This window comes from Calypte anna, chromosome Z (assembly GCF_003957555.1).
Source record: "Calypte anna isolate BGI_N300 chromosome Z, bCalAnn1_v1.p, whole genome shotgun sequence".
Classification (NCBI taxonomy): domain Eukaryota; kingdom Metazoa; phylum Chordata; class Aves; order Apodiformes; family Trochilidae; genus Calypte; species Calypte anna.
Window position 1 is genome coordinate 47,511,449 of NC_044274.1, and position 21,822 is coordinate 47,533,270.

The window sequence follows — 21,822 nt, forward strand, 5'->3', positions numbered from 1 at the left end:
AGTTTAGTACATTCTAAGTAAGAAGATGAGTTAAATCTAACATCAGGTGAGTGACAATAACAAAAAAGAAAAATGAGTCCAAATCTTGCTTTTTAGAGTCAGTTATTAGCAAAGAGAAGTACACAATGCATGCTTGCCATACCCTTATTTGTATGAGCACAAGAAGACACTAAACTATAGTCCAGTAGTGCTGAAGATGATGCAGAAGAAGCTTCAGCAGCAGTGAGAGTTTCTTCAATGAATAATTGTTCAAGACATACAGTGTTACTGAAAAGGTCACTTTGATCCTCAGAAGCACAGCTGTTGGAAGAATTCCCAAGCAAAGCAGAAGAGGCAAGGCAGGCATTTTCAGTTTTAAAATGCAATTTCTGGGGCTCCTTCTTGTCTGTACTTGTGTGTCTAATTGTAAGAAGTTCATCAGCAAAGGAAATCCACTGACTCTGCGACCGTGAAACACAGGATAAAGAACTGGTATTCCCTGATGGAGCTGCTGTAACACCAGCTTTGCACAAAGTGCTAATGGTAAAGTCTGGTGAGGATGGACTTGTAGACCCAGAATCTGTCTGGTGTCCAGGCAAACACTGAGATACTCTACACCCAGGCAAATCAGTGGTGGATGAGGAGGAGCTCACACTGTGATCTTTCAGAGTAGCTGAAGGAAAAGGGAAGAATTGAAACTAAAACCATCACTGAAAAGACAAAAAATTCAATATTCAAAAAAGTATTTAATTTGCACTGCAGGACAATGAAAAATAACTGCTCTTCTGGGTTAAAAATCCCACTTAAAACTAAAAGAAAAAACACCCTTGCCACATGTTAGTCACATGTACTGAATTCATACAGCCAGTCACAGCATTTTCTATTTTTTAGGAAGTCAAAAAGAACATACTGTGTTTCCACATAAAGCTCTACTTCTTATCACTTTCCTATTCTTCTTTTTCCCTATCACTGTTTAACTTAACTCTCATCTTTTTTTTTTCCTTCTTGTGTCCTACTCTATTTTTGTCTTCTCTCCATAGCTTTCTGCTTTTCATTTATTTCTAAGTTATTTAATCAAACCTATACTACCTTGTTCCTTCCAAATATTTTTCTACTCTTAGTCATTTGTAGTGGAAAGGCCCAACATAAATGGCTGTTCAATGAATGACGACTGCAGCAATGAGATCCTATTTCATATTTTTCTGTTTGTATCAACTCGTATCTTAGGAGTAACTGTGTATGAGGCATCACCCACCCCAGTTTATTTCCTCTCCAAGATGCTCAAAAAACATGAGTTTTCCCACAAATTTTCCCTGCACTTGGCTGTTGGCTACTGCAGTAGATGACAACAGAAGCAGAAAATGCAAGGTTAGTAAATTTTCAACATATTGTAGATTGGCAAAGCTAGGAACAGAGTGACATACAGAATAAAAACTAAGAGCAACACATTTAAAAGCTCAGATCAAAAATAAAGGCTTCTCCTCTACAGTGGTCCTTTTGCTATGAACAAATACATTCTTACATTCTGTAAGCTTACAGAAACAGAGATTTACCTGTATATCTAGGTTTAGCTTTAACTTCCTAGCAGATATATTAAATACCATTTAAGAGCTTCAGACACTAGTTCGAACCCTATTTAAAAAGCAATGCAGAAATATTCAAAGTAATTTTAAAAATACATATGAATGAAAATGAGGAAGATGAATAAAAAGAAGTATTCTTACAATATTATTAGCTGGCTAAAAAGCGTCTGTTGTGTTTGTTCAAGATAAAGTCAGCTTATACTTCTAATAAAGCAAGATTATTCCTGGATGAACAAAGTTTACTTTTGTGCTGCATAAACAATTCACTTGTATGACCATTGCTTAAATACCATGCTAGTTTATTTGTTTAATGACTAATACAGTTATGAAACAACATTGAAAGGAATTCTTTAACAGTAAAAAGAAAAAAATAAGCAGTGGTACATATTACATCATGATGTGCAGATATGCTGTAAGCAAAAACAACTGATTTATGTAATTTAAGTTTTGGGTTGAGATCTTTTTCACATCATCATTAAGCACCAGCTTACCTATATTAACCTTCAAGCTGAGGATAAAACAATGAAACAAATAATGAAAACAAGGAAAATACCATCAGATTTTAAAAAAGTATTACTTTTAAAAGTCTTTTGAACTAAGCCACAGGTTACTGAGCATCATACCTTGATTCAAACAACTCTACAGATTGATTTAAACAATATGAACTACGACAATCTAGTTCCCCACCTCCAAAAATTTTGCTAGTAAGTTGCTATATTTTAGAGTACTCACTTTCTACTTAACTCCATGGATCGTTTCACAAATGTAAATATCCCAGTTAACTCCTACAACACAATCCTTTAAAAAATTATGTAGCAGCTAAACTTTGCCAAGAACAGGTATATCTAAAATTGACTTCTGTCCTCAGGACACTACATTCCACCAGTTTCCATGAAATGTGGGGCTTTGGGCATAAGCCTCTTTTGGATCAGTCACTAGTGGGTCACTAGTGGGCCACTCCCACCAGATATGGCTACAGAGGATGTTATGGATTCCAATTACCTGTCACTACTCATCAGCCAGAGACTACTTTTTTCACAGTTCTGCTGCCAGGGGGGACTGTAAGAACATTTCCTAACCTGCTTTGGCTGCCCATCCAGGCGTAGCAATAAGCAACTGGATACAGTAATACACAGCAGCATAACAAATTAAATATCTCTGCTTTCCCCTACAGACTTCAACACCAGACCAAAGCTAGCAAAACAGATTATTCTGAGAAAGCACCACTTCTTTTTGGCATATTTCAGTAATATCTCTCTATATAATTTGCCCCTAAGTATGTTACAAATAATAAATTTGACTGGTTACCTGAGTAACCAGAGACAATCTAATAATTTTTTAAGCTAGATTTGTTAAAAAAAAAAATGTAACTTGTAAACAACATGACTTTCCAGGGAAAGAATAAGTTCCACTTAAAACCCAAAGGGTTACATAACAATGCTAATTGCTACTAGAAAGCCATGATTGTGAACAAAGAAGTAAGGACTATTATAATTTTTGTAATGTGAACACCTAGCTAAAAGAAACAGTGAATGCTTCCTTTCTCAGGTAAGTGGGAGGAGAAGAGCCTCTGCTAATTAAGACAGCAGAGTTTGGAAAAAAGATCCACGGGAGGTAGACTAAAAAGAGCTATGGAAACAACATATCTACTGCTCACTGACAATAGTAATCAACACAAATATCAAATAATTTAAACAAATACTTTCATTATATAGGTCCTAATATAATAATATCTTTTTTTCTTTTGACTGTCCTCACTCTTTCTCAGTTAGTTTCTCAGCACCTGCTGTCAGCCTCTACAACTTACATATCCATGCTATTTTGCCTCCATCTTTTCCACTGCCTTTTGAATATAGTAGTCAATAATGACTATTTCTAAGATTATTTTAATTGTATTTTTTCAAAGACCAGGCCTCTATAAAGCCTGCCAGTATCCTGCCCCCACTAATATCCTGGAGAATCCTGCACCCCAAAATTCCCGTGCACCCTTTGCCTTTACCTACCACACTCCTTGATGCACCCTTTTCTTTCAAACACTTCTGCTCTCAGGTGGTGCCAGGAAGTCCCCCTTAATTCTGGTCTTAGTCCTGCCACTTTTATCCTGCTCCCCTTGGATTATCTCTGCACATCTCCTATCAGAATCACCGTTCCCTACAGGGAAGAAGTTTCTCACAGCAAAGCTCCATGGTGCCTTTTTGATACACACTTCATCAGACTTTCCTGGGAAGGAGAAACCTGTCTCTCTTAACAGTACAATCACAGCTTGTATCACAGTTGCTGAGACAACCTCCATTTAATCTTGCAGCTGAAAAATAGGATTCAATTACAAATGGTGACCATTATTTTGGGAAGTGTGATAAGGTGATAAAAAAATGCAAAGCATGACAGAATTTCTCTAAAGTTTCTTCTCCTTGTGCTCCCTCTTCCCCTTCCTCCCTAGCTTGAAAGACTGGTATGCTTGCACCTTCAGTTGGGTATTACTGAGAAGACAGAGTACTGCTTTACAAAATTATTCCAATTGGCAAAGCACATCCCCTTGCAATAATTACAAAAAACCAAACCAAACCAAACCAAAACAAAACCAAAAAGCCAAACAAAAGGCAAAAGGCAACAACAGAACATCCTGGAGTACGTAGAAAAAACATTTTCTACTATCAAATATTTTACCTGAGGAGGATGAAGATGCCAAGGAAGCTGAAGAGGAAGATTCAAGAGAACTGCTGAAGAGTGGATCCCATGCCAGGAGGTCACTGTTCCCCTTTCTATATTAAGAGTTAAAATTGGAATAAAAATGAAAGATGTGTAGGCTCATAAAAATCAAACGAGTTCAGTAGTAGTTTAATAGTATAAAAATTCACTAAGATGAATAAATTTGATACATTCTTTAGTAGTTAGCCTCTGCATCAAAAAATAAAACATTCTTAAAATTGTGGATCAAGGAACTGATTTACACATAAGGATACTATCTGAACTGAAAGCTTGGTGCAAGTTTGTGTGTGGATATACTTAATAATGCCAGTTATATTGTTGTTTTCAAAGCGTGATCCATCTTCAAATCCATTTGTTTCAAGATATCAAAAAAAAAAAAAAAAGCAATATATGAATATATGCAGACCTGTTGAAATATGGGGCTTGTAATCCTAAATCCTTTACCATAACATACTATAGGATAGAAACTAAACCTGTCTTATTTAAAACCTCAGATTTTAATAAGAAACAGGATTTTGTAATAGTATAATTATAAATATCAACTGAGACAGATCATAAGGAAGCAAATGCAGTAGAAGGGGAAAATAAATGAAGGGAAATCTCCATTGTTACATAATTATTCTTTAATTCTTATGATGCAGTAGATGATGGACTTAAAATTATATGTTCAACGAGTTTCTGGTTATTAGGTATATTAAGACCAAATTAAAAAAAAAACCTGCATTCCATAAAATTTTATATTTGAACTTACTCATTAGTTGGAGCAGAAATCTTAGATTTTGTTAACTCTTCACCTAAGCAAAAGACATAGAATTTTCACCAAAGCTGTGATAGTCTTAAATAAAATTTCAGCGTCATTATAAAAAGATAGTAGATGCAAACTTTTTGTTGCAGTTCAAAAGTATAAAAATTAATTAATAATGAACTATTAATTATTTAATTATTAAAAATGAAAAGAGAAGATGCATTATTTCTGATAATATAAATTCAGGTACTCCTGAAATACCTTTTAACAGGAGAAGACTTCATAGAGCAATGCATTTTGGAAACAAGTGCTCACTTGAATTGTTTTCCTTAAATTATACTGTTTACATGAATATTATTCTTCATCAGATCTGTCTTGGATAATCAAAACCCCCCAACCCACAGGACAGAGACTTATACTCTGTCCTCTGTGTCCATGGCCACATTTTATGTTTTTGACTATAAAACAGAGAACATGCTTTGTTAGTTTGTGCATCATATTAAACTTTGGTAGGAAGAAAGTTCCGTAAGTCTTTCCCATGGGGTTCCCCCCTTAGTTCTTGGATGTCTTCGTCATCCTTGTCACAAACAGCCTCAGCTACTTTCCCAGAACAGAGAACAGCTGAGTATATACGATAAAAAACCAGAGGTATCTAGAACTGACAAGAGAAATATTTTTTTTTATTTAAAATACACATACTTAAGAAGTCTGTCACTTCAACAATGAAAAAAAATATTTTATTTTTAAGCTATGTTAAAAAAATGAAAGACTAAAAGTCAAAGATTCACACTTACTGGATGAATTTCGATTCATTTGTGCCTGAAACAGGGGAAAAAAAAGTGAGGAATAAATTCTTTTACCAAGTGTCAAATAAAATGCCCAGTAGTCCCAGGGTTCTTATTTCCACTCAAGTTTCTACAAGATCCTTTGCTTTCAGTGCCAGGCCAAACATTCTGAGCTTGCAGAAGACCAGAACATGAACAAGCACAGAGCAACCAGTGTACACCTGTCACACCAGTAAGAAGAGGGAGGAACACTGTAGAGCTGATAAAGGAAGAATTATTGCTAAATCCCTTTACTGGCTGGGGCAGTAAAATGAAGCAGCTTATATATCACACAATATATATGAAAAGAAACATTCCTAAGGCTCTCCCAATAACTCTCCTCTCTTGCTCCTAACTACACTTACTTGGTTTTAATCTAAAAATGTGAATTAAAAGCCATTCTGTACTTACAGGACTGTGTCTCTGCTTTCAAAATTTGGAGGGGGGGGAAAGAGAAAAATAGTAATTATTATTTTAATGTTATGCACAACATTTTCCTTAAAATCAGAGCCATTCTTACTCTAATACTGTACTAGCGTATTTTAATACTATTTGTCATATCATCTCATGGCACAAAAGACCATCCTGTGGATTGGCAGAATATATAAGTAAAGCTGCATTGTAAATGTTGCACTTATCCATATTATATATGATCTGTTTTAAAGGTTGGTGTATTATCAAATACTAATTAGTAAAATCTGTTAAAACCATGTTCCACTAACCCTGAAATGTATTAAAATGTCTTGTGGTGGCAACAGCAGAAAGACAAGGACTGAGCTCTCCCAAGATTCAAAGGAAACTTAAAATCTGAAAAGGGACAATTAGTGCTGCAGTGCAATAAAGTGTACAAGAGATGACACAGTAGACAAGTGAAAAAGAACCATTGGACTTGAACCTAGAATAAATTCTGAGCAATAACATATATGGTTACACTGAAGATTCTTTACCACTATTCTACACATAAAAAAAGACAAGGAAACAAACAAACAAACAAACTTACAGATACTGGTGGAGAAAGAGTGATATTCCCTATAGATACTTTCAATTCATCCAAGGAAGGCATGGTATACTGAGAGCTGTTATTTGGCTGGACAGGCTTTATTTCTACATGGAACCTCCTGGGTTCATCGTCTTCAGAGTCTGAATCACTGGATGAATAGAAATGATTCTCTTTGGTATGTTTATGTCAGTTAAGGTAGAAATACTTCACATTCATCTGTTTAACTGATTTAACAATTATGCACTACAAAATACTCATGTTAAGCGAACACCACAGATTAATTAATAAAACCTCTTTATGCACTTACACCAACACTTCAAATATATCTGCTGTCCAAAATTCACTATCCAGAGTTAAAATTGTTTTTCCATTCCACTCATGTTCACAACAGTATTTTTTTCTGAAAGGTAGTATGTCAGAACTGAACAACTGCAATACGTCACATAACAAAAATGGCGTATTTGACACTATCAGGAATAATTAAAGCTTCTACAGTAGCAACACTTCTGCATGTTAGGTTTATGATTTCTAAGACTGAGCCAGGGAGCCTAACACTTGCATTAAAAATGCAAAAATCCTTTTAAATTAAGTGGAGAAAAGCCCTTCTAACTAGCATTGAGATGCTATGGTACCTATACCAACAGGTTAACAGCAGAGGAAGCAGCAGCAGTGGCAGCCACTATTTTTTGCCCCCTTTGCAGAGTGGCACTGAAAATTTTTCAAGAAAGGATGCCAGTTACCCAGAGAGCTGCACAGTAAACTGAACAACATCAGCTGCTTAAAGCACTGATAGTAAAATTAGAATCATGACAACTCTGCCCCCCAAAATGAGCAAAATACACAGAATTTAGCCTTAGTTCTTTATATGCACAGGAGATGCACTGAACAAATGCTCTGAAATGCTCATGCCAAGTCTTAAAAGATGTGTTTGTTTTGACAAGAAAGAATTTGAAAATATTCCTCTACTTAAACATAAAAGTTTCATTTCACCTAGGAGGAGCATACATATTCTATACCTCACTTCTGTTATTTTTACTTAGAAATATGCCAGTCATTTGAATTAAATCTCTTCAGACTATTCCCTGACAAAGATCAAAACCTGAATCCTAAAGGCATTGCAAATCCATTTGAGCTGAAAGAATCCTTTAGTTGTGATGAGAAAATGTCAAATGTCTTCATCTTGCAGCCTATCTGTATCCCAAAATGGACAATATCTAAAAAAGAAAGTTAAAAGCAGTTTTTTATTTCGTCAATCTTATCTCGAGGGTTTATCACTTAGTTTCACAATTGGTTTCCTATGAAACAAGCAGCTCTGGTAAAGTGCTTTTCCAACATTAAGGAATATTTTACATCAATTTTGTAAATTGGAGATAAAACAAGCTGCTTTTATTGGTATAGAAATCTTAACTGGGGGCAACAGAGGTGTATTCTGCAAAGCTGATGAAAACAGAAAGGCTATGACGATAGACTGGCTCACTTTAAAATACTGTTAACCTCTTAAAAGCTTTCACAGTTTAAGGTAATTGCAAAGTGTCAGTTTACCTTTTATCTGCCTTGCACAGGGGAAGTATATATTCAGTGAATACATTTCCTAAAATGAGCAAGCCAACATACTAGGCTTGCTTAGATCTACTGCACTCAGAGTTTCCCTCTGTTTCCAATGGTAGGAAAGAAAATGATAGAAATATCTTCCTTCAAAGGATGAGCACAGAAAAATCATGAGCCTCCATAAAAAATTACTCACAACAAAAATGTTTTCTGCATATCCAAGCTATTATTATATAGACAAAAAAAGCTAAAAGCACCGATTAAAACAGCATGTGGTGTAAAGACTTCATCAAGTAACAGAAATTTTTTTTCTAGAGAGCTGGAGCATCCATGTTTTTTTATAAAAGAGTGGGAGGGTACAGATATAGCCACTTTGCATGCTTAAAAATGATTACAAACATCACCTTACATCAGAGCTTTTTAAGGGAAAAGACCTGCATGGTCACCTGAAAGCTTGTGTTCAGGCTTTTGGTATTATTATTATTATTATTATTATTATTATTATTTTATTTTTACTGTCAGACAAAAATATAACCTCTCTAAAGTTTCCAAGATACCTGATCTAGTCTTTCACATTTGCACAGACACAGAACCTATGACAGAAAAATTCTGCACATTTTGCATATACTAGGAACATGAGTATACAAGGTTGCAATTTAAGCATGAATGTTACTCATCTTCCTTTACTTAACTCTTCAGTTGATATTTCTACTCTCCAAAGAATTGTATTAACATTCCACAATTTGGCAAAGTAATAGTGAAAAGGATATCCTGTGTTGCTTCTGGCTTAATGCTGAATCCTTCATCATCTACATCAGGAATGTTCTAAAAACAACAAAAAATTATGATATTAAGGAATAATTAAAAAATTATACTGTTTTAATTCATGACACTAGCAAATTAAAATTTTATTTCGACAGCTCATAAAAGTAATTATTATTCACAATTAATTATTCAGTTGTCTTCAATTATGGTCTCTAGTTCAGAAGTAATAGTACAAGGTGACTCAGGAACAGAATGCAACAAAACAAGCTCCAAATTTCCTGTGAAAACTGGCAATTTTAAATGCACCTGCTTTTACTGGAATTCTATCAAAAAGCTCAGAAATTAACTGAGTATTAAATAAGTCCACAATCCTCTCAGCTCCAAATATTCTCCCAATTTTTACTACCGCTCTCCACTAAGTTACTGAAGGCTCTGATGGCACAGGAGCAAAACCTTTAGCAAGTACTAGTCAATACTTTAATATGTGAGTAAAAGTATTGCAGGTTACACAGGTTACAGCTTCATCTTCCCCTGAAAAGTAAGCAAGCCTGCACTGTTGCTTTAGCAAAGAATACCCACATCAATTTAAAGGCATGGAAGAGAACTTATATACAAGTGGATCAAAAGCAGGTTCTGAAGTTTTCCTCTACACACCTCCAGCACCATCCTGGATTTTCAGAACTCGAAGCATCCAGGAAACTCAGAGTAGTTCAAATTTACAGCTCTTAACAGTCAATTAAATATAAATTGAAGAGAATTTTGTTTCAAATGCTTAGCTCAGCACTCAGTTTCATAAAAAAGCTTTGAGGCAAAGAGAAAATAGTCCCAATATTATAAACTTAATTTTAAAAATGTGCAAAAAACCACTTATGTATATTACATATTTAAAGGGATAACCTTAGATACACTGACACTTTCTCCATCCAGAAAAGCCCGCTCATGAGTTCATATGCATAATTGCTCTATGTGAACTGCTCAGATGCTTCAGTAAGTATATTACAGAAGATCAACACACAAATGCCTTAAAAATGTAGTTATTTCACCTGTTATAAACTACTTATTAAAATTACAAGATTCATATGAAAAAAATTATTTAGTTTGGTGTAACAATCATTTTATTTTACCAGAAAGTAGGTTCTGGGAGGTAGTTTGACTAACAGAGATACATAACATATAGCCAAAGTATACCTTGCTGCTATAAGTCATGAGTCACAAAATGACTTACACTGGAGACTTCAAGTGGACCAGCAAGGAACCACTTGGCTTCACCTAAAATTTGAAGCCAAATTTAAAGAGATATTCATTTTGATTAGCTTTTGAATTACAAAGGAATATAAACATAAAAAAGTAGTTGTCCTTCTATTCCTTTTACAGGTATTACAAATGAGATGTCTGATATTTTATTAAGGAATACTGTCCTCTGTACAGTTCTCTAAATCTAGCACTTCTGTGCTACACACAGTGAACTTAAACACAGATCAAACTTTGTGCTAAAAAAGCAAGAAATGCAGTCCTGTATAGGAGATATAATACTATATCCAATTAAACAGTACATCAAACTAAGGCCAAAAAATAATCTTTAAGTTCAAACCTTAAAATATGGAACACTGAGATGCAACTTCTTGAAATAAATGTAAAATCTAGTTTTCCTCTCTATTCGAGGATTAAAAAAAAAACAAGGAAAAAAAAAAACCCTGAACATAAGAAAAGGAGTAGGATCACACGGTCCAGTACCTTAGCTCTACTTGCTCAAATCAGAGTTCTTAGCTACGCTTGACCTCAGGATGACCTTGTTTATATACCAAAAAACACTAATGAAACTTGACATCAAAGTAAACAGAACAAAAAAATATTGCTATAGGGCAGGTACAATCCTACAATACTACAACTTCTGAATTATGAAATTATTTTAGTTCTCATACTAGGCAATTTTCAATACACCAGGATCATTCATGTTTAAGATGAACTGAAAAACAACCAAAATCTTTACATTTACAGTATTTAGTTTTTCTTCCAGACGGGTCATTTTTGTAAAGGATATTATTGTTGGGCACACACAAGATGCACAACACAGCTGGCAAATCTGGCTATTTCGATATAAAATTGTGAAGGAACTTATTTTGCAGAAGTTATTTTTACTGCATTATTGTCAATTTACTGAACGATATCCACCATAAAATAAATCCTTAGAGAGTAGTGAAATCTGAAAGTTCTTAACCTATTCAATATTTCTAAATATTTTAATGTTAATTATTTCTGATCTTATCTGAAAATATATTTGAATAATCTATTCCTCAGCAATGGCACTTTACCATGTAGCCAGTATTCATACAAAAAAATCAGTGTTAATATCTACGTAACAGAGATGGATATTTTATGGCTTAACTTCTGAAAACAGGAACTGAGAAATTTCTTGCTTTTTTTTTTCAGCAGGTCTACATTACCACATTTCTCCAACACTGTACAGAAAACTTAATTACTATGTTTATTTTTTCCTATTTATAAAATTTAAATATATGTAATTTAAAACATTTGATTCTACACAGTATATGCAAAATGAGAAATAATCCACTTCATATTTCTAGCTTTGCCAGTGACTTAGATTGATCTTGTATCAATTTATGATCATTCTTAAAATGCCTTCTGCTTTCAATTAGATATTTAATTTATATTTTCATGTCAACCAACCAAAGAGTGGAAGAGATAATTTAGGCACCTTTGTATCAACAAGTACCTCAAAATCTTTTTTACAAGCTAGGTAAGCATTATTTTCAACATTCTGAATGCTTGAAAAGTTGGATGGTTCTGCTTTCTGAAATACAAGAATTTTATTTACTAAACTATATTTTTAACAGTAGTAGAGGACACAGCATTTTGAAAAGAGATAACCACTCATGAATCTGATAGTAATGAAGGCATTGTATTTACTTGACTGATTTGTACTCTCTTCTCCACACTTCTGAAGTTACAGATCTATATATATATATTATGTCACAGGAGACAGTGCCTTTTTTAAAGGATCAGACACACAATAAAGGCAACACTTGATTTGCCTACCATGTTGATCAGAGGAAAACCCCACAACATTCATGTGTACACGTTTCACTTTTGACTTTCAATGCAGAGATAGGTTATCTTTGCGGGGAAAACAAAACAAAACAAAACAAAAAACAACTTGATATAGCTGTGACTTAAACTCTATGGAAGTAAATTAAAAAGAGTACTTCCTTGGAAGAAGGTATCACTTTCTCAGAGGTTCTGTTAAGCAATTGAACATATCGTTATAAAACCATTGAGTTTTTCCTGTATTTAGAGATGTGATGCAACAGATTATTTATTAAGGTATTATACAGTTTTAAATATACATTTAGGGCTTATAACTTGGTCTTTGCAATAGTATGCTCTTTACATTATTATATTCTGGGGTTAATTTTTTTAAGAAACAGATTAAAATGGTTTAATAAATAGCAAAGTGAAATTGCTTATACAAAAAACATGAGGACTAAGCAATCTACTGCCAAAACTTCTTAAGTTTTGGTGACTACTTTGTCTCAGTTTCCTTGCTCTTTGCCGTGTGTCATCCAACAGCAATGAAATAAGCCACAACGTTATCATGTCAATTTCTCTGGGCTATATATAAAGGTCCAAGAAGAACATGTAGAGCATCCTACAATCTATCTGCTTCATTTGGCCCTTCCCCAGCAATGATGGCACCACTTACAGGTTGGTCATCTGTCAAGAAGCAAAGAACCCTCAGTACATTTCAGCTTGTTTTCTGTCTTATTTTCTCTTTCCCTGGCATACCTATAGTGTTCATGAGAGATCCTTCTTGCATTTTTCTCAGACAATGCTTCAAGGCACAGTGCAGCTGAACAGCTCACTGTTTCTTTTTCTAATGAACTGTCTACCACTTTGCTGAACAAGACTGACTTCCAGTAATCCAGATGAGGACCAAAGGGAACTCAAAGTAAGCAGCTGAAGCTCAGATAGCCTGGAATAAGAGAAAAGAGCTTCGGCACTTTTGACAGTATTTAGATGTCAATTTGACTCTGGTATATTCTTAGGTTAAAACAGAGGTATTACACACATAAGCCTTCTCTCCTCTGTGTGCCTATGAACCCAAAAGACATGAAGGAAGACAGTAGTCAGTTTCGTCCATTGCCAGTTGCAAAATGAAAGAAAAACAAATACTAAAAGTGCCCCCTGTCTTGTGCTGGGAATACAAAGCCTCTCACCGTATATCATTGGCAGGTATTGAAAATATGGCAGAATAAACATTACAAAATGTAAACAAAATAATTTAGTTTCACTGAATATAAGGTTATACTTGTGTTCCACTAATTACAATCCAATGGCTCCAAATCTGATTAGTCACCATCAGTAAAATTGGTGTATAATTCTATACAACCATAATTATGCTACAGTCCTGTGTAAAAGGTTAATGAAAAGTTTCAGATGCCCTGATGCATTTGTTTGCATTCCAGTTTCCTGTGAAAAAGTTTCAGCATTATGTTCTGTGCATCTGTGGTTCTTAATTACTTTTGAACTTACTCGACAAGTTTCAAATGGATTTGACAGACAGAACAGAGGACTCAAAGATAATTACATTACTACAATCTTCATGAAAATAGGCAGTCAAGTAGAAGAAGATCTGCAAGTATCCCAACCAAGGGAAGAGCAGCATTTCAAATTCAGATCTTACTGGACACAAGTGGAACTTTGCAAATGCTTTCCAAGAAGAAAAGTTTCTACTAGAGTTTGTATCTTCTGACAGACCATACCTAGAGACACCTCCAGCTCATGGGAAAAAATATAATTAGTTCTGCCTTTTGAAAAACTTTGTGGGTAATAAACACAGAGACAGGCTTCAGTTGCTTTCTCTTTTGAGTGTACACACAGTTAACCCTCTACACTTTTCTTAGTTATCAAGGCTTAGCTCAAGCAAAGATACATAACACAGGAATTTTAAATCTCATGACATACTCTGATCTGTATTTAAACAGAGACTGCTCATTTAAGTGGTCAACCTTATAAACAAATGTCAGCTCTCAGCTCACAGCTGTTCTCATATTTATAAGCACGCAGAGATCTCTTATAGTAGTTACAAAAAAATTACTGAAAGGAATTAACCATTTATTCAAATGCATCACATTTTCCAATCTATATAAGCTAGTAGATATAAAAATGATGAGCACAAGTGATGCCATAGATAAATTTCAGAATTTCTACTTTGGTCCAAAGGAACTTTTTTTTGGACAATGTTATTTTTTTGTTTTGTGGAAACAGAGAATACAAGTTTGAACACACTGAACTATACATTTTGTACTAGTGAGAAAGCCCTAGTGGTACTGACTACACACTGTGTTCAAAAATTCACAATATAGTGTAGAACTTGTACATGAAGTATTTAAGTCACTTGTCACTGGCTCCTTAACTTCAAAAAGTCTCAATATTTTCACCTCAGTGCTTACAATTCTAGATAATTGTAGAGTTGTTTGTTATCTTGTATATTCCTTTCACAAAATTAGAATTATTGACAAATAAAAAAACGCCACCTTTTTTTTAAAAGGTCATGTTATTAATAAAAAAGCCAGACAGACTTTCTGTGAGTGACCTAAAGAATAATTGAGACACCTTAAGTAACTTGGATTTTCTCAGGGCTGATCCTCTATTTTTTAGCACCCAAACAGAAATTACAGTTGGTATCAATTTGGGTGGTGTTTTTTTGTTTTGTTTTACAGCCACTACAGATGGTTATAACTATTTAGATCAAGACTGAAATATAAACCAAGGAAAACTTAAAAGTGAAAGACAAGAAAAATTAAAAATATTTGAAATGGGGCCTTCCAGAAGAAAACATCAACTTTAAGATGTAAAATCATTCCAGAATACTTGTTTGCTAGGGGTGAGATGAATCTCATCTATGCTATGCTATAATTTTTTGTGCCAGTAACAGCTTCTGCTATTGAAGCATCCTAAAATTCCGAATAATACTGTTGCTTATAAAAAGCAAGAAGAAATGATAGATCAAATTTTGTATTCCAAATGGGGAAATAAAAGATAAGGAATGGAACAAAAGTGGAAGTTTTGTTAGCCACTATGAAGTTAGACCCTTTTTCTTAAGTAAAATATAAGTTACATCCAGACAGATAAATTAACTTAGATGATCATATGGCATGCCTCATGTAGCCAGAAATAATGTCAGACAATTTGCAGCTTAATTTTAAAAAAAGATAAAAACCAAAATAAGCAAAAAAGACAATAAACATTGCAAGTAAAGTCCAGTTGTGATTTACTTCCATACAGTTCAACCTGAACTGTCAAAAGATATTATTTCTGTGAAAAAAATGATAATTATAGTGATAATTCTAAAGTTACTTTCCTTTACATGTACTGCAATTTGTTCTAAATCAAGATGACTTTGCACGGGATAAAATAACTATCTCAGTGATGCTTAGAAAACTGCTCTTAAACATGTAGTTATACTATGCAGCAAAAAATTAGTTTTCCTGATTTCAAGAATGGTTCTACTAGATTTTGTAAACTAGAAATTGGAAATATTAAATGCAAAGAAGAAAATCCACAAAACAGATGACCTTCAGAACTTTAATTTTTTTAATACAACTGGCATCTAAATAAATGAACTGAAAAGCTAATCAGAGAAAAAGAAGAAAATAAAAGGCTCAATTAAGGAAGTAAAAACACATATACACCAATTTAATTTGCACTTAACTGAATTTAACAAAATCATCAGATGTATCACAGATCAAACTGACAGCAATGAAAACCATTAATAAAGTGCATATAGAGAAAGTGCATTTAAAGCCATACTTTAAGAAGTATATTCCTACAGTATATTGCCAGTGATACAGCAGAACTCCATTAATATTAGAAGGATTTATTGAAGGAAACAGTAGTAAGCAGAATATGATGCTACAAAACTGGGTCCACAATACACTGAATTTTTTCTGACTTAGAATCTACTAGCCAAGCAATTCAAACTATTAACTTGAAAAATAAAGCAAATACTTACAGGAAAATCACCTTCTTTAAAATATAAAATTATTAGGAAGTATACATGTATATATTATATGACAATGCATATATTGCCAAACGTTATGCACTGAGCAAAATTAACACTTAAAATACATTATCAGAATACTAAATCATGTATCGTATCTATACAGTCCCTGCAATGCATGATTTAAGTTTCATCATATTGTAGTTCTTGACAATACTAGCATATGCATTTGTTTTGAATATAAGACTACTTACAACTGAGTCTGCATCTGGACATTCCCTATTAAAAAAACAAAGAAAATACACAATTATAACATGCACAAATTATTTTATTTGTGCAGTTCTGGTACATATTTTAATGCTTTAAATTATTTTGAAATTTTAATTAAAAAAAAAAAAACTTTAATTAATATTTTTGATTCTGTTAAAATTTTCACTGTAAATAATCCCTATTCAACTGAACAAGATTTAAATAAGTTTAAAGTTTATGCTCAAAACACCATAAAAGAAAAACTCCAAAGAAATAACGAAAAGCAAACTCACATCCTAGTGAGAAAAGAAAAATAAATGCGTAACAAGACAAACAAAAAATCCACAACCAACCAACCAAAAAACAAAACACAAAAGCAGCAAAATAAAAAATAAAACAAACAAAAGTCCCACAGGAGTAATTATGCTGTATTCTGCATGAATATCCTTTGAATTATTGACTATGGCAGCAAGAAGTCACCAATCCAAATGAAACAGTCCACATGCAACTTCAAAATATTTTGAACCATAACCAATTCCCAAATAAATTAAGACTATCTTTAGAGGAATTCAGAGCTTCCCTCTTTTGGAATTTCATTCTTAGTTTGTGTTTCTCAAGCACAATTGCAGTTCATTGCAGTTCAGTTGCAGTTCTAGTCATGCACTAGAGGATGCCAGAAGAAATAATAAGAGTACACTCAAAAGTAGAATTTTTTTTTTTTTTTTTTTTAAAAAAGTCATCAGCAGAAAGGCAGTGACTGCAATGACATTATTCACCAATGTTGTATTTTTCCACTGTGACTTTGCTTTAAACAGTAGTATTAAAAAAAGGATGACATTGAGTCTCTGTGATGTCTGCAAAAATCAGAGGCAATTACATTTACAGAGCTTAGGAATACTTGAGCAGGATACGAGTCCTCTCTAACTTTGACAAAACTGTAGGTTGCCATTTTAACTGAGTAACTGTGTTTTTATGTAATCAAAATGAACATCCTAAACATGGACTTAAAGGAAAAAAAGGGGGAGGTGGGGCGTGTTTGTTTGAGGAATTAGATTTATTGCAATCTAAATCATCTTCTCTGAAAGGCTAAACAGGTTAAATGTAAAAACTACAGTGTCTTTAAAAACATGTACAGAAAGTTGCTAACATGGAAGCATTACTATGAAACTCCGTACAGCCTGTTAAGGAATTGACAGTGAGATGAAAGATTGTCTCCTCTGAAAAACTTCACACAAACTGAAGCATTTGTGACCAGTTTCTAATTGACTTACATCTTATCTCCCTCTGCTGGCTAAACTGAATTCATAACAATAGAAAGCCATTTTAAAACAAAGTATAGTCTTCTCTCAAAAGATGTAACAAACAGATTTTCCAACATGTGGTTTTGAAAAAGTGTCTGTACTCAAACAAGACAGCTTGAAGGCCATAAAAAAAATAATTCTAGAAATGTGAAAGATGTCAGGCAAACTATAATGAAAGCAATTCAGCCCACAATGAAGATTTTCAAAATTAGAGAGTGAATAGATCTCAAAAAGTAATGTCAGACCAAGTATCATCTAGAGAACCACCAGCAGCACCTCCCAGAATCTGTTATCAAGATACAAAGGAAAACACAACAGTTAGCAAGTGCTCGTGAAGTAGAAAATGAGGACATTAGGTTTTAGATATTAAGTTTAGATGTGCTTTTACATAGCTAGATAGATGCATGATCTTTAAAGAAATAGGTCACTCTTCTACTGTAAGGTAGCATTCTAGCAAATATTCACTCTGTAAGGGAACTTAAGGGCTGTGAATAAAAACTAAAACAACCACATCATGCAAAACAGTGTTCAGAAAAACAAATGAAATCCTTGAGGAACCTGTGCAGCAACATGGAACAGAATTCTATGTGTATGGTATTTCCTGTGTAAACTGCACACAACATCCAGTTTACATTTTAACACTTTAAAAACTGTATTAATAAAGTGAAAAGCCTACAAACCATGAAAGTTTTTCTAGATGTGGAAAGCCTGGGCTACACAAACTGAACAAGCTTACAGACAATTTAACAAGAGATTAAGAAAGGATCTGTATGTGCAGAGAAGCTTCTGAAGATAGAATTTTACAAAATACAGCCTGTAACAGGACCACAAGCTAAAGATGAAATCAGACAGAAGTTAGACTAACAACTATCTTTCTGATCTCAGAATCTATTCCATTTTTTATTGCATGTAAATATAGAAATGAATAAAATAAACCAAATTTCAGTCAAGATTGTTGAAAGCAAAGCAAAATCTTTTCCCATTTCATAGCAGCTGAGTTGATTTGCATTTTCTCATGTCAAGACTATGCCATGAAAATCGTTTTTTTTCCTAGAAAGATACACTGGTATTGTCTTTCAACAACAAGTGTCTCATGGAGAAAGCCTTTAGAAAAGTATTCAGATATTAAAATGGATAAACATACAAAGGTAGAAAGTGTTTCACATAGTGTAGAAGCCAATTTTCATTCCTCAGTACAAGAAAGTTTTCTTTCTGTTATAGGTCAAAGAATGGAGTAAGGACACAATGAGTCAAACACCTGGAAAGACTTAATTTGGATCTTCCAGGCCTTTACTAGCTCCAGAAAACTATTAAAACGCCCATGTCTTTGCTGGGGCCATATTAAATTTCATCATCAGCCAAAGAATGGATGGAAGGAGTAGTCTGTTTTGCAAGAAGGCTTATAACATACAGGAGGTTATTTCGAATAATGAAACATGTAATGGCAGAAGTAGGACTTTGTTGGACAAGAAAAGCTGACAGCTACAGAATTCAATCATGCAACATCATTCAATACCACAAAAATCACTACTTTGCACTAAAGTAAATGCAAAGCACAAAAGGCAAATAGTTGCATGTATTTTTTCTGCTGTTTCATACAGTTCTGCATAAGAAAGTGTAATACGTAACTTTTTAGAGAGAATGGATTACTTTTTAAAAGAGCCCTAAAGCTATTTACAAATATCACACTACCATAAAATATTTAAAGCATTTCATGTTCAATATTTTAAAGTGAAGCTTTGCTGGTAAGGATAATTCTTTCTAACAAAATAGTATTCTCGGAGTCACACCTCTCTCACCATTTACTCCAGCCTGACAAAACAAAAAAGAGGGTGAGGAAAAGGAACAGAAATACAGAAGAATGACTTAAAAATCAACACCTCAGAGCTCTACCAGCATCATGACAGGGGAAAAAGCATTGTTCAGAAGTGTATCACTATTAAAATTAAACATCAAAAGAAAAACAGCTATTAAGGCATTTGGTGCAAGTAACCAGCACCTGCAGTTCTAGGTCATTAATTTTTCAGCTTTATACTAAAAACTGAGACTGGAAAAAATATTTTTTGAAGCACTCTTTAAAAGTACGTATGCAGATGTTGCCTCAGTATTTTAATATTGCTAACTTCATCATATTGTAAGCTATTTTTTGCTAAATCAAATACTTCTGTTGAAAAAAACACATCTAGAAATCATGAAAAAAAAAATTAGAATACAGAGACAATAGCTATTAATGCACAGACTACAACAAACCCATCTCAGAACTTTTCATTGAACTCACTTTTGAGCGAGTTTTAACTCCTGGGAGACAGAGAACGTGCAATGAGTATGGCAAAGAACATCAGTCCAGACACACATCTGGGACATCAGTCATGAGTTAGAAAGTGGTCTTTGAAAAATGAGTGTGCTCATTTTTCTTTACTGAAAACTGAACTCATTTTTCTTTACGTTAACTGAGAAAACAATTAAAGATTTTTCTGTTCTTTGATACAAATGGTTTTCTAATAAAAGAAAAACTGAAGATTCAGTTCTGCAAACACAGGCATCTGGTACTTTTTTCTCATACAGAGATATTATTGCATCAGCAGTGCACATTAGAATCACATTATTTACAACGTTCAAATGTAGAACAATGAATAACTACTTACCTTGGCACAGGAAACACTGAAACACACAAACACTACTACAAATACTTTTCCTTAAAATCCTTAGTTACAGATCTGTGCTGTTTTCATACTCACAGCATTCCTCTAAACTTCTGTTATGCACCCATTTGCCTTTAAACATCAGCTAATATTTACCCCATTACTTTTACTAGTTTTCATACAAGACAAAGCTTCAAGATGGAAATATACTTACACAGATTCAGTATCTTTTTCTTTTTTCATTATTCCTGATAAACCAAAGGGCTTCCTCTTCCGTGGTTTTATCCCTAGGGAATAAATATTTTTCATGTAAAGATCAAATTGATAAGTACATATTTAGCACTTTTAACCACGGGTGCGTATCAATGTCAACACCTTCTAAATGTTGCCGCAAGTCACAAAAAAACATAGAATCTCACAGTGGAGATAGGTATATAACCAAACTATGGTAACATTATTCCAGTTTGCTACTAAACAACATACTGCTAAAAAAATTAAAATACAGCCCAACACATTATTAAGTTCTTATAAAACTGATTTGCATTGAACACTGAATTTTCTTTTGTTTTTCTGTAGAAAATGAGTGTACTGATAATTTTGAGGAAAAGGACTTTGCTCACAGAAACTCAACAGGAGGTATTGATCCAATTGATCCATATGGCCAATGTATCTGGCTTAGAAACTGAACCCTGCCTCTCTCCCAGCTACAGCAGCTCAACACCCTGCTGTGATTTCCCTGCATGTTCCTGGTAGCTGCAAACCTCTCTCTCTCCCAAGCAGTGGGATCTTGGTGGTGCAGAAAAGCAGAATGTCTCTCAGCTTTCTACCTTATGCTGAGCTCATGATTTTCCTGTGCCCTAGACAACTCTAAGGCCTGCTCTCACTGAGTCTGGAACCATGCTTCCCCTCTGTCATTTCCCCCCCATTTTTAGCACTGGATAGATATAGCTATAGAACTGATAAAAATTTCTTTTCATACCAGATTAATGTACTAGAATTAAATTTAAATATTCCATCAGAGCTGCTGTCATGTCTGCTTTTCTCTCCAATTTCTGCTGAAGTAAAGTAGATTGTCAAACAAAATGACTTAAGTCCAAGCATCTGATTTAATTAGTCTACAGTTGTGATGTATGATACTATTGATGGCATGCTTTTGAGCAAAATGATGGAAATTATTTGGTTTCTGAAGTTTAGCAACTAGCAATTTAAACACATAATTAAAAAAAATATCATTATATTCTCCTTTACAGAAATACATTATACAACACAAAGAATCTCTCCACCCCTAGACATTTTCAGGGCTAAGTAACTGAAAACTTCTCAAGCTCTAAACTCAATCAGGTCTTATAATAGAGACAGAATTTTCCAAGATTTTTTTTAAGTACTAATCTGAGCTTTATTTTTTTCTGGCCCTTATGCAGCCTAAAATAATGACAAATGGAGAGAAAGAGTAATT

The 21,822-nt window shown here is 33.9% G+C and overlaps 1 protein-coding gene across 1 annotated transcript in view; it reads right to left on the reverse strand.

The window, feature by feature from the left end:
• Nucleotides 1-21,822, reverse strand: part of FCHO2 (FCH and mu domain containing endocytic adaptor 2) — a 93,422-nt gene that overhangs the window by 23,983 nt on the left and 47,617 nt on the right. Inside the window, exons 10-18 of the mRNA XM_030467073.1 lie at nt 20,581-20,653; nt 16,429-16,453; nt 9,159-9,213; nt 6,841-7,019; nt 6,252-6,266; nt 5,811-5,835; nt 5,023-5,065; nt 4,230-4,324; nt 143-652 (exon numbers count right to left, since the gene is read on the reverse strand). Coding sequence (XP_030322933.1) covers nt 143-652; nt 4,230-4,324; nt 5,023-5,065; nt 5,811-5,835; nt 6,252-6,266; nt 6,841-7,019; nt 9,159-9,213; nt 16,429-16,453; nt 20,581-20,653 — 1,020 coding nt within the window. The remainder of the gene's footprint in view (nt 1-142; nt 653-4,229; nt 4,325-5,022; nt 5,066-5,810; nt 5,836-6,251; nt 6,267-6,840; nt 7,020-9,158; nt 9,214-16,428; nt 16,454-20,580; nt 20,654-21,822) is intronic.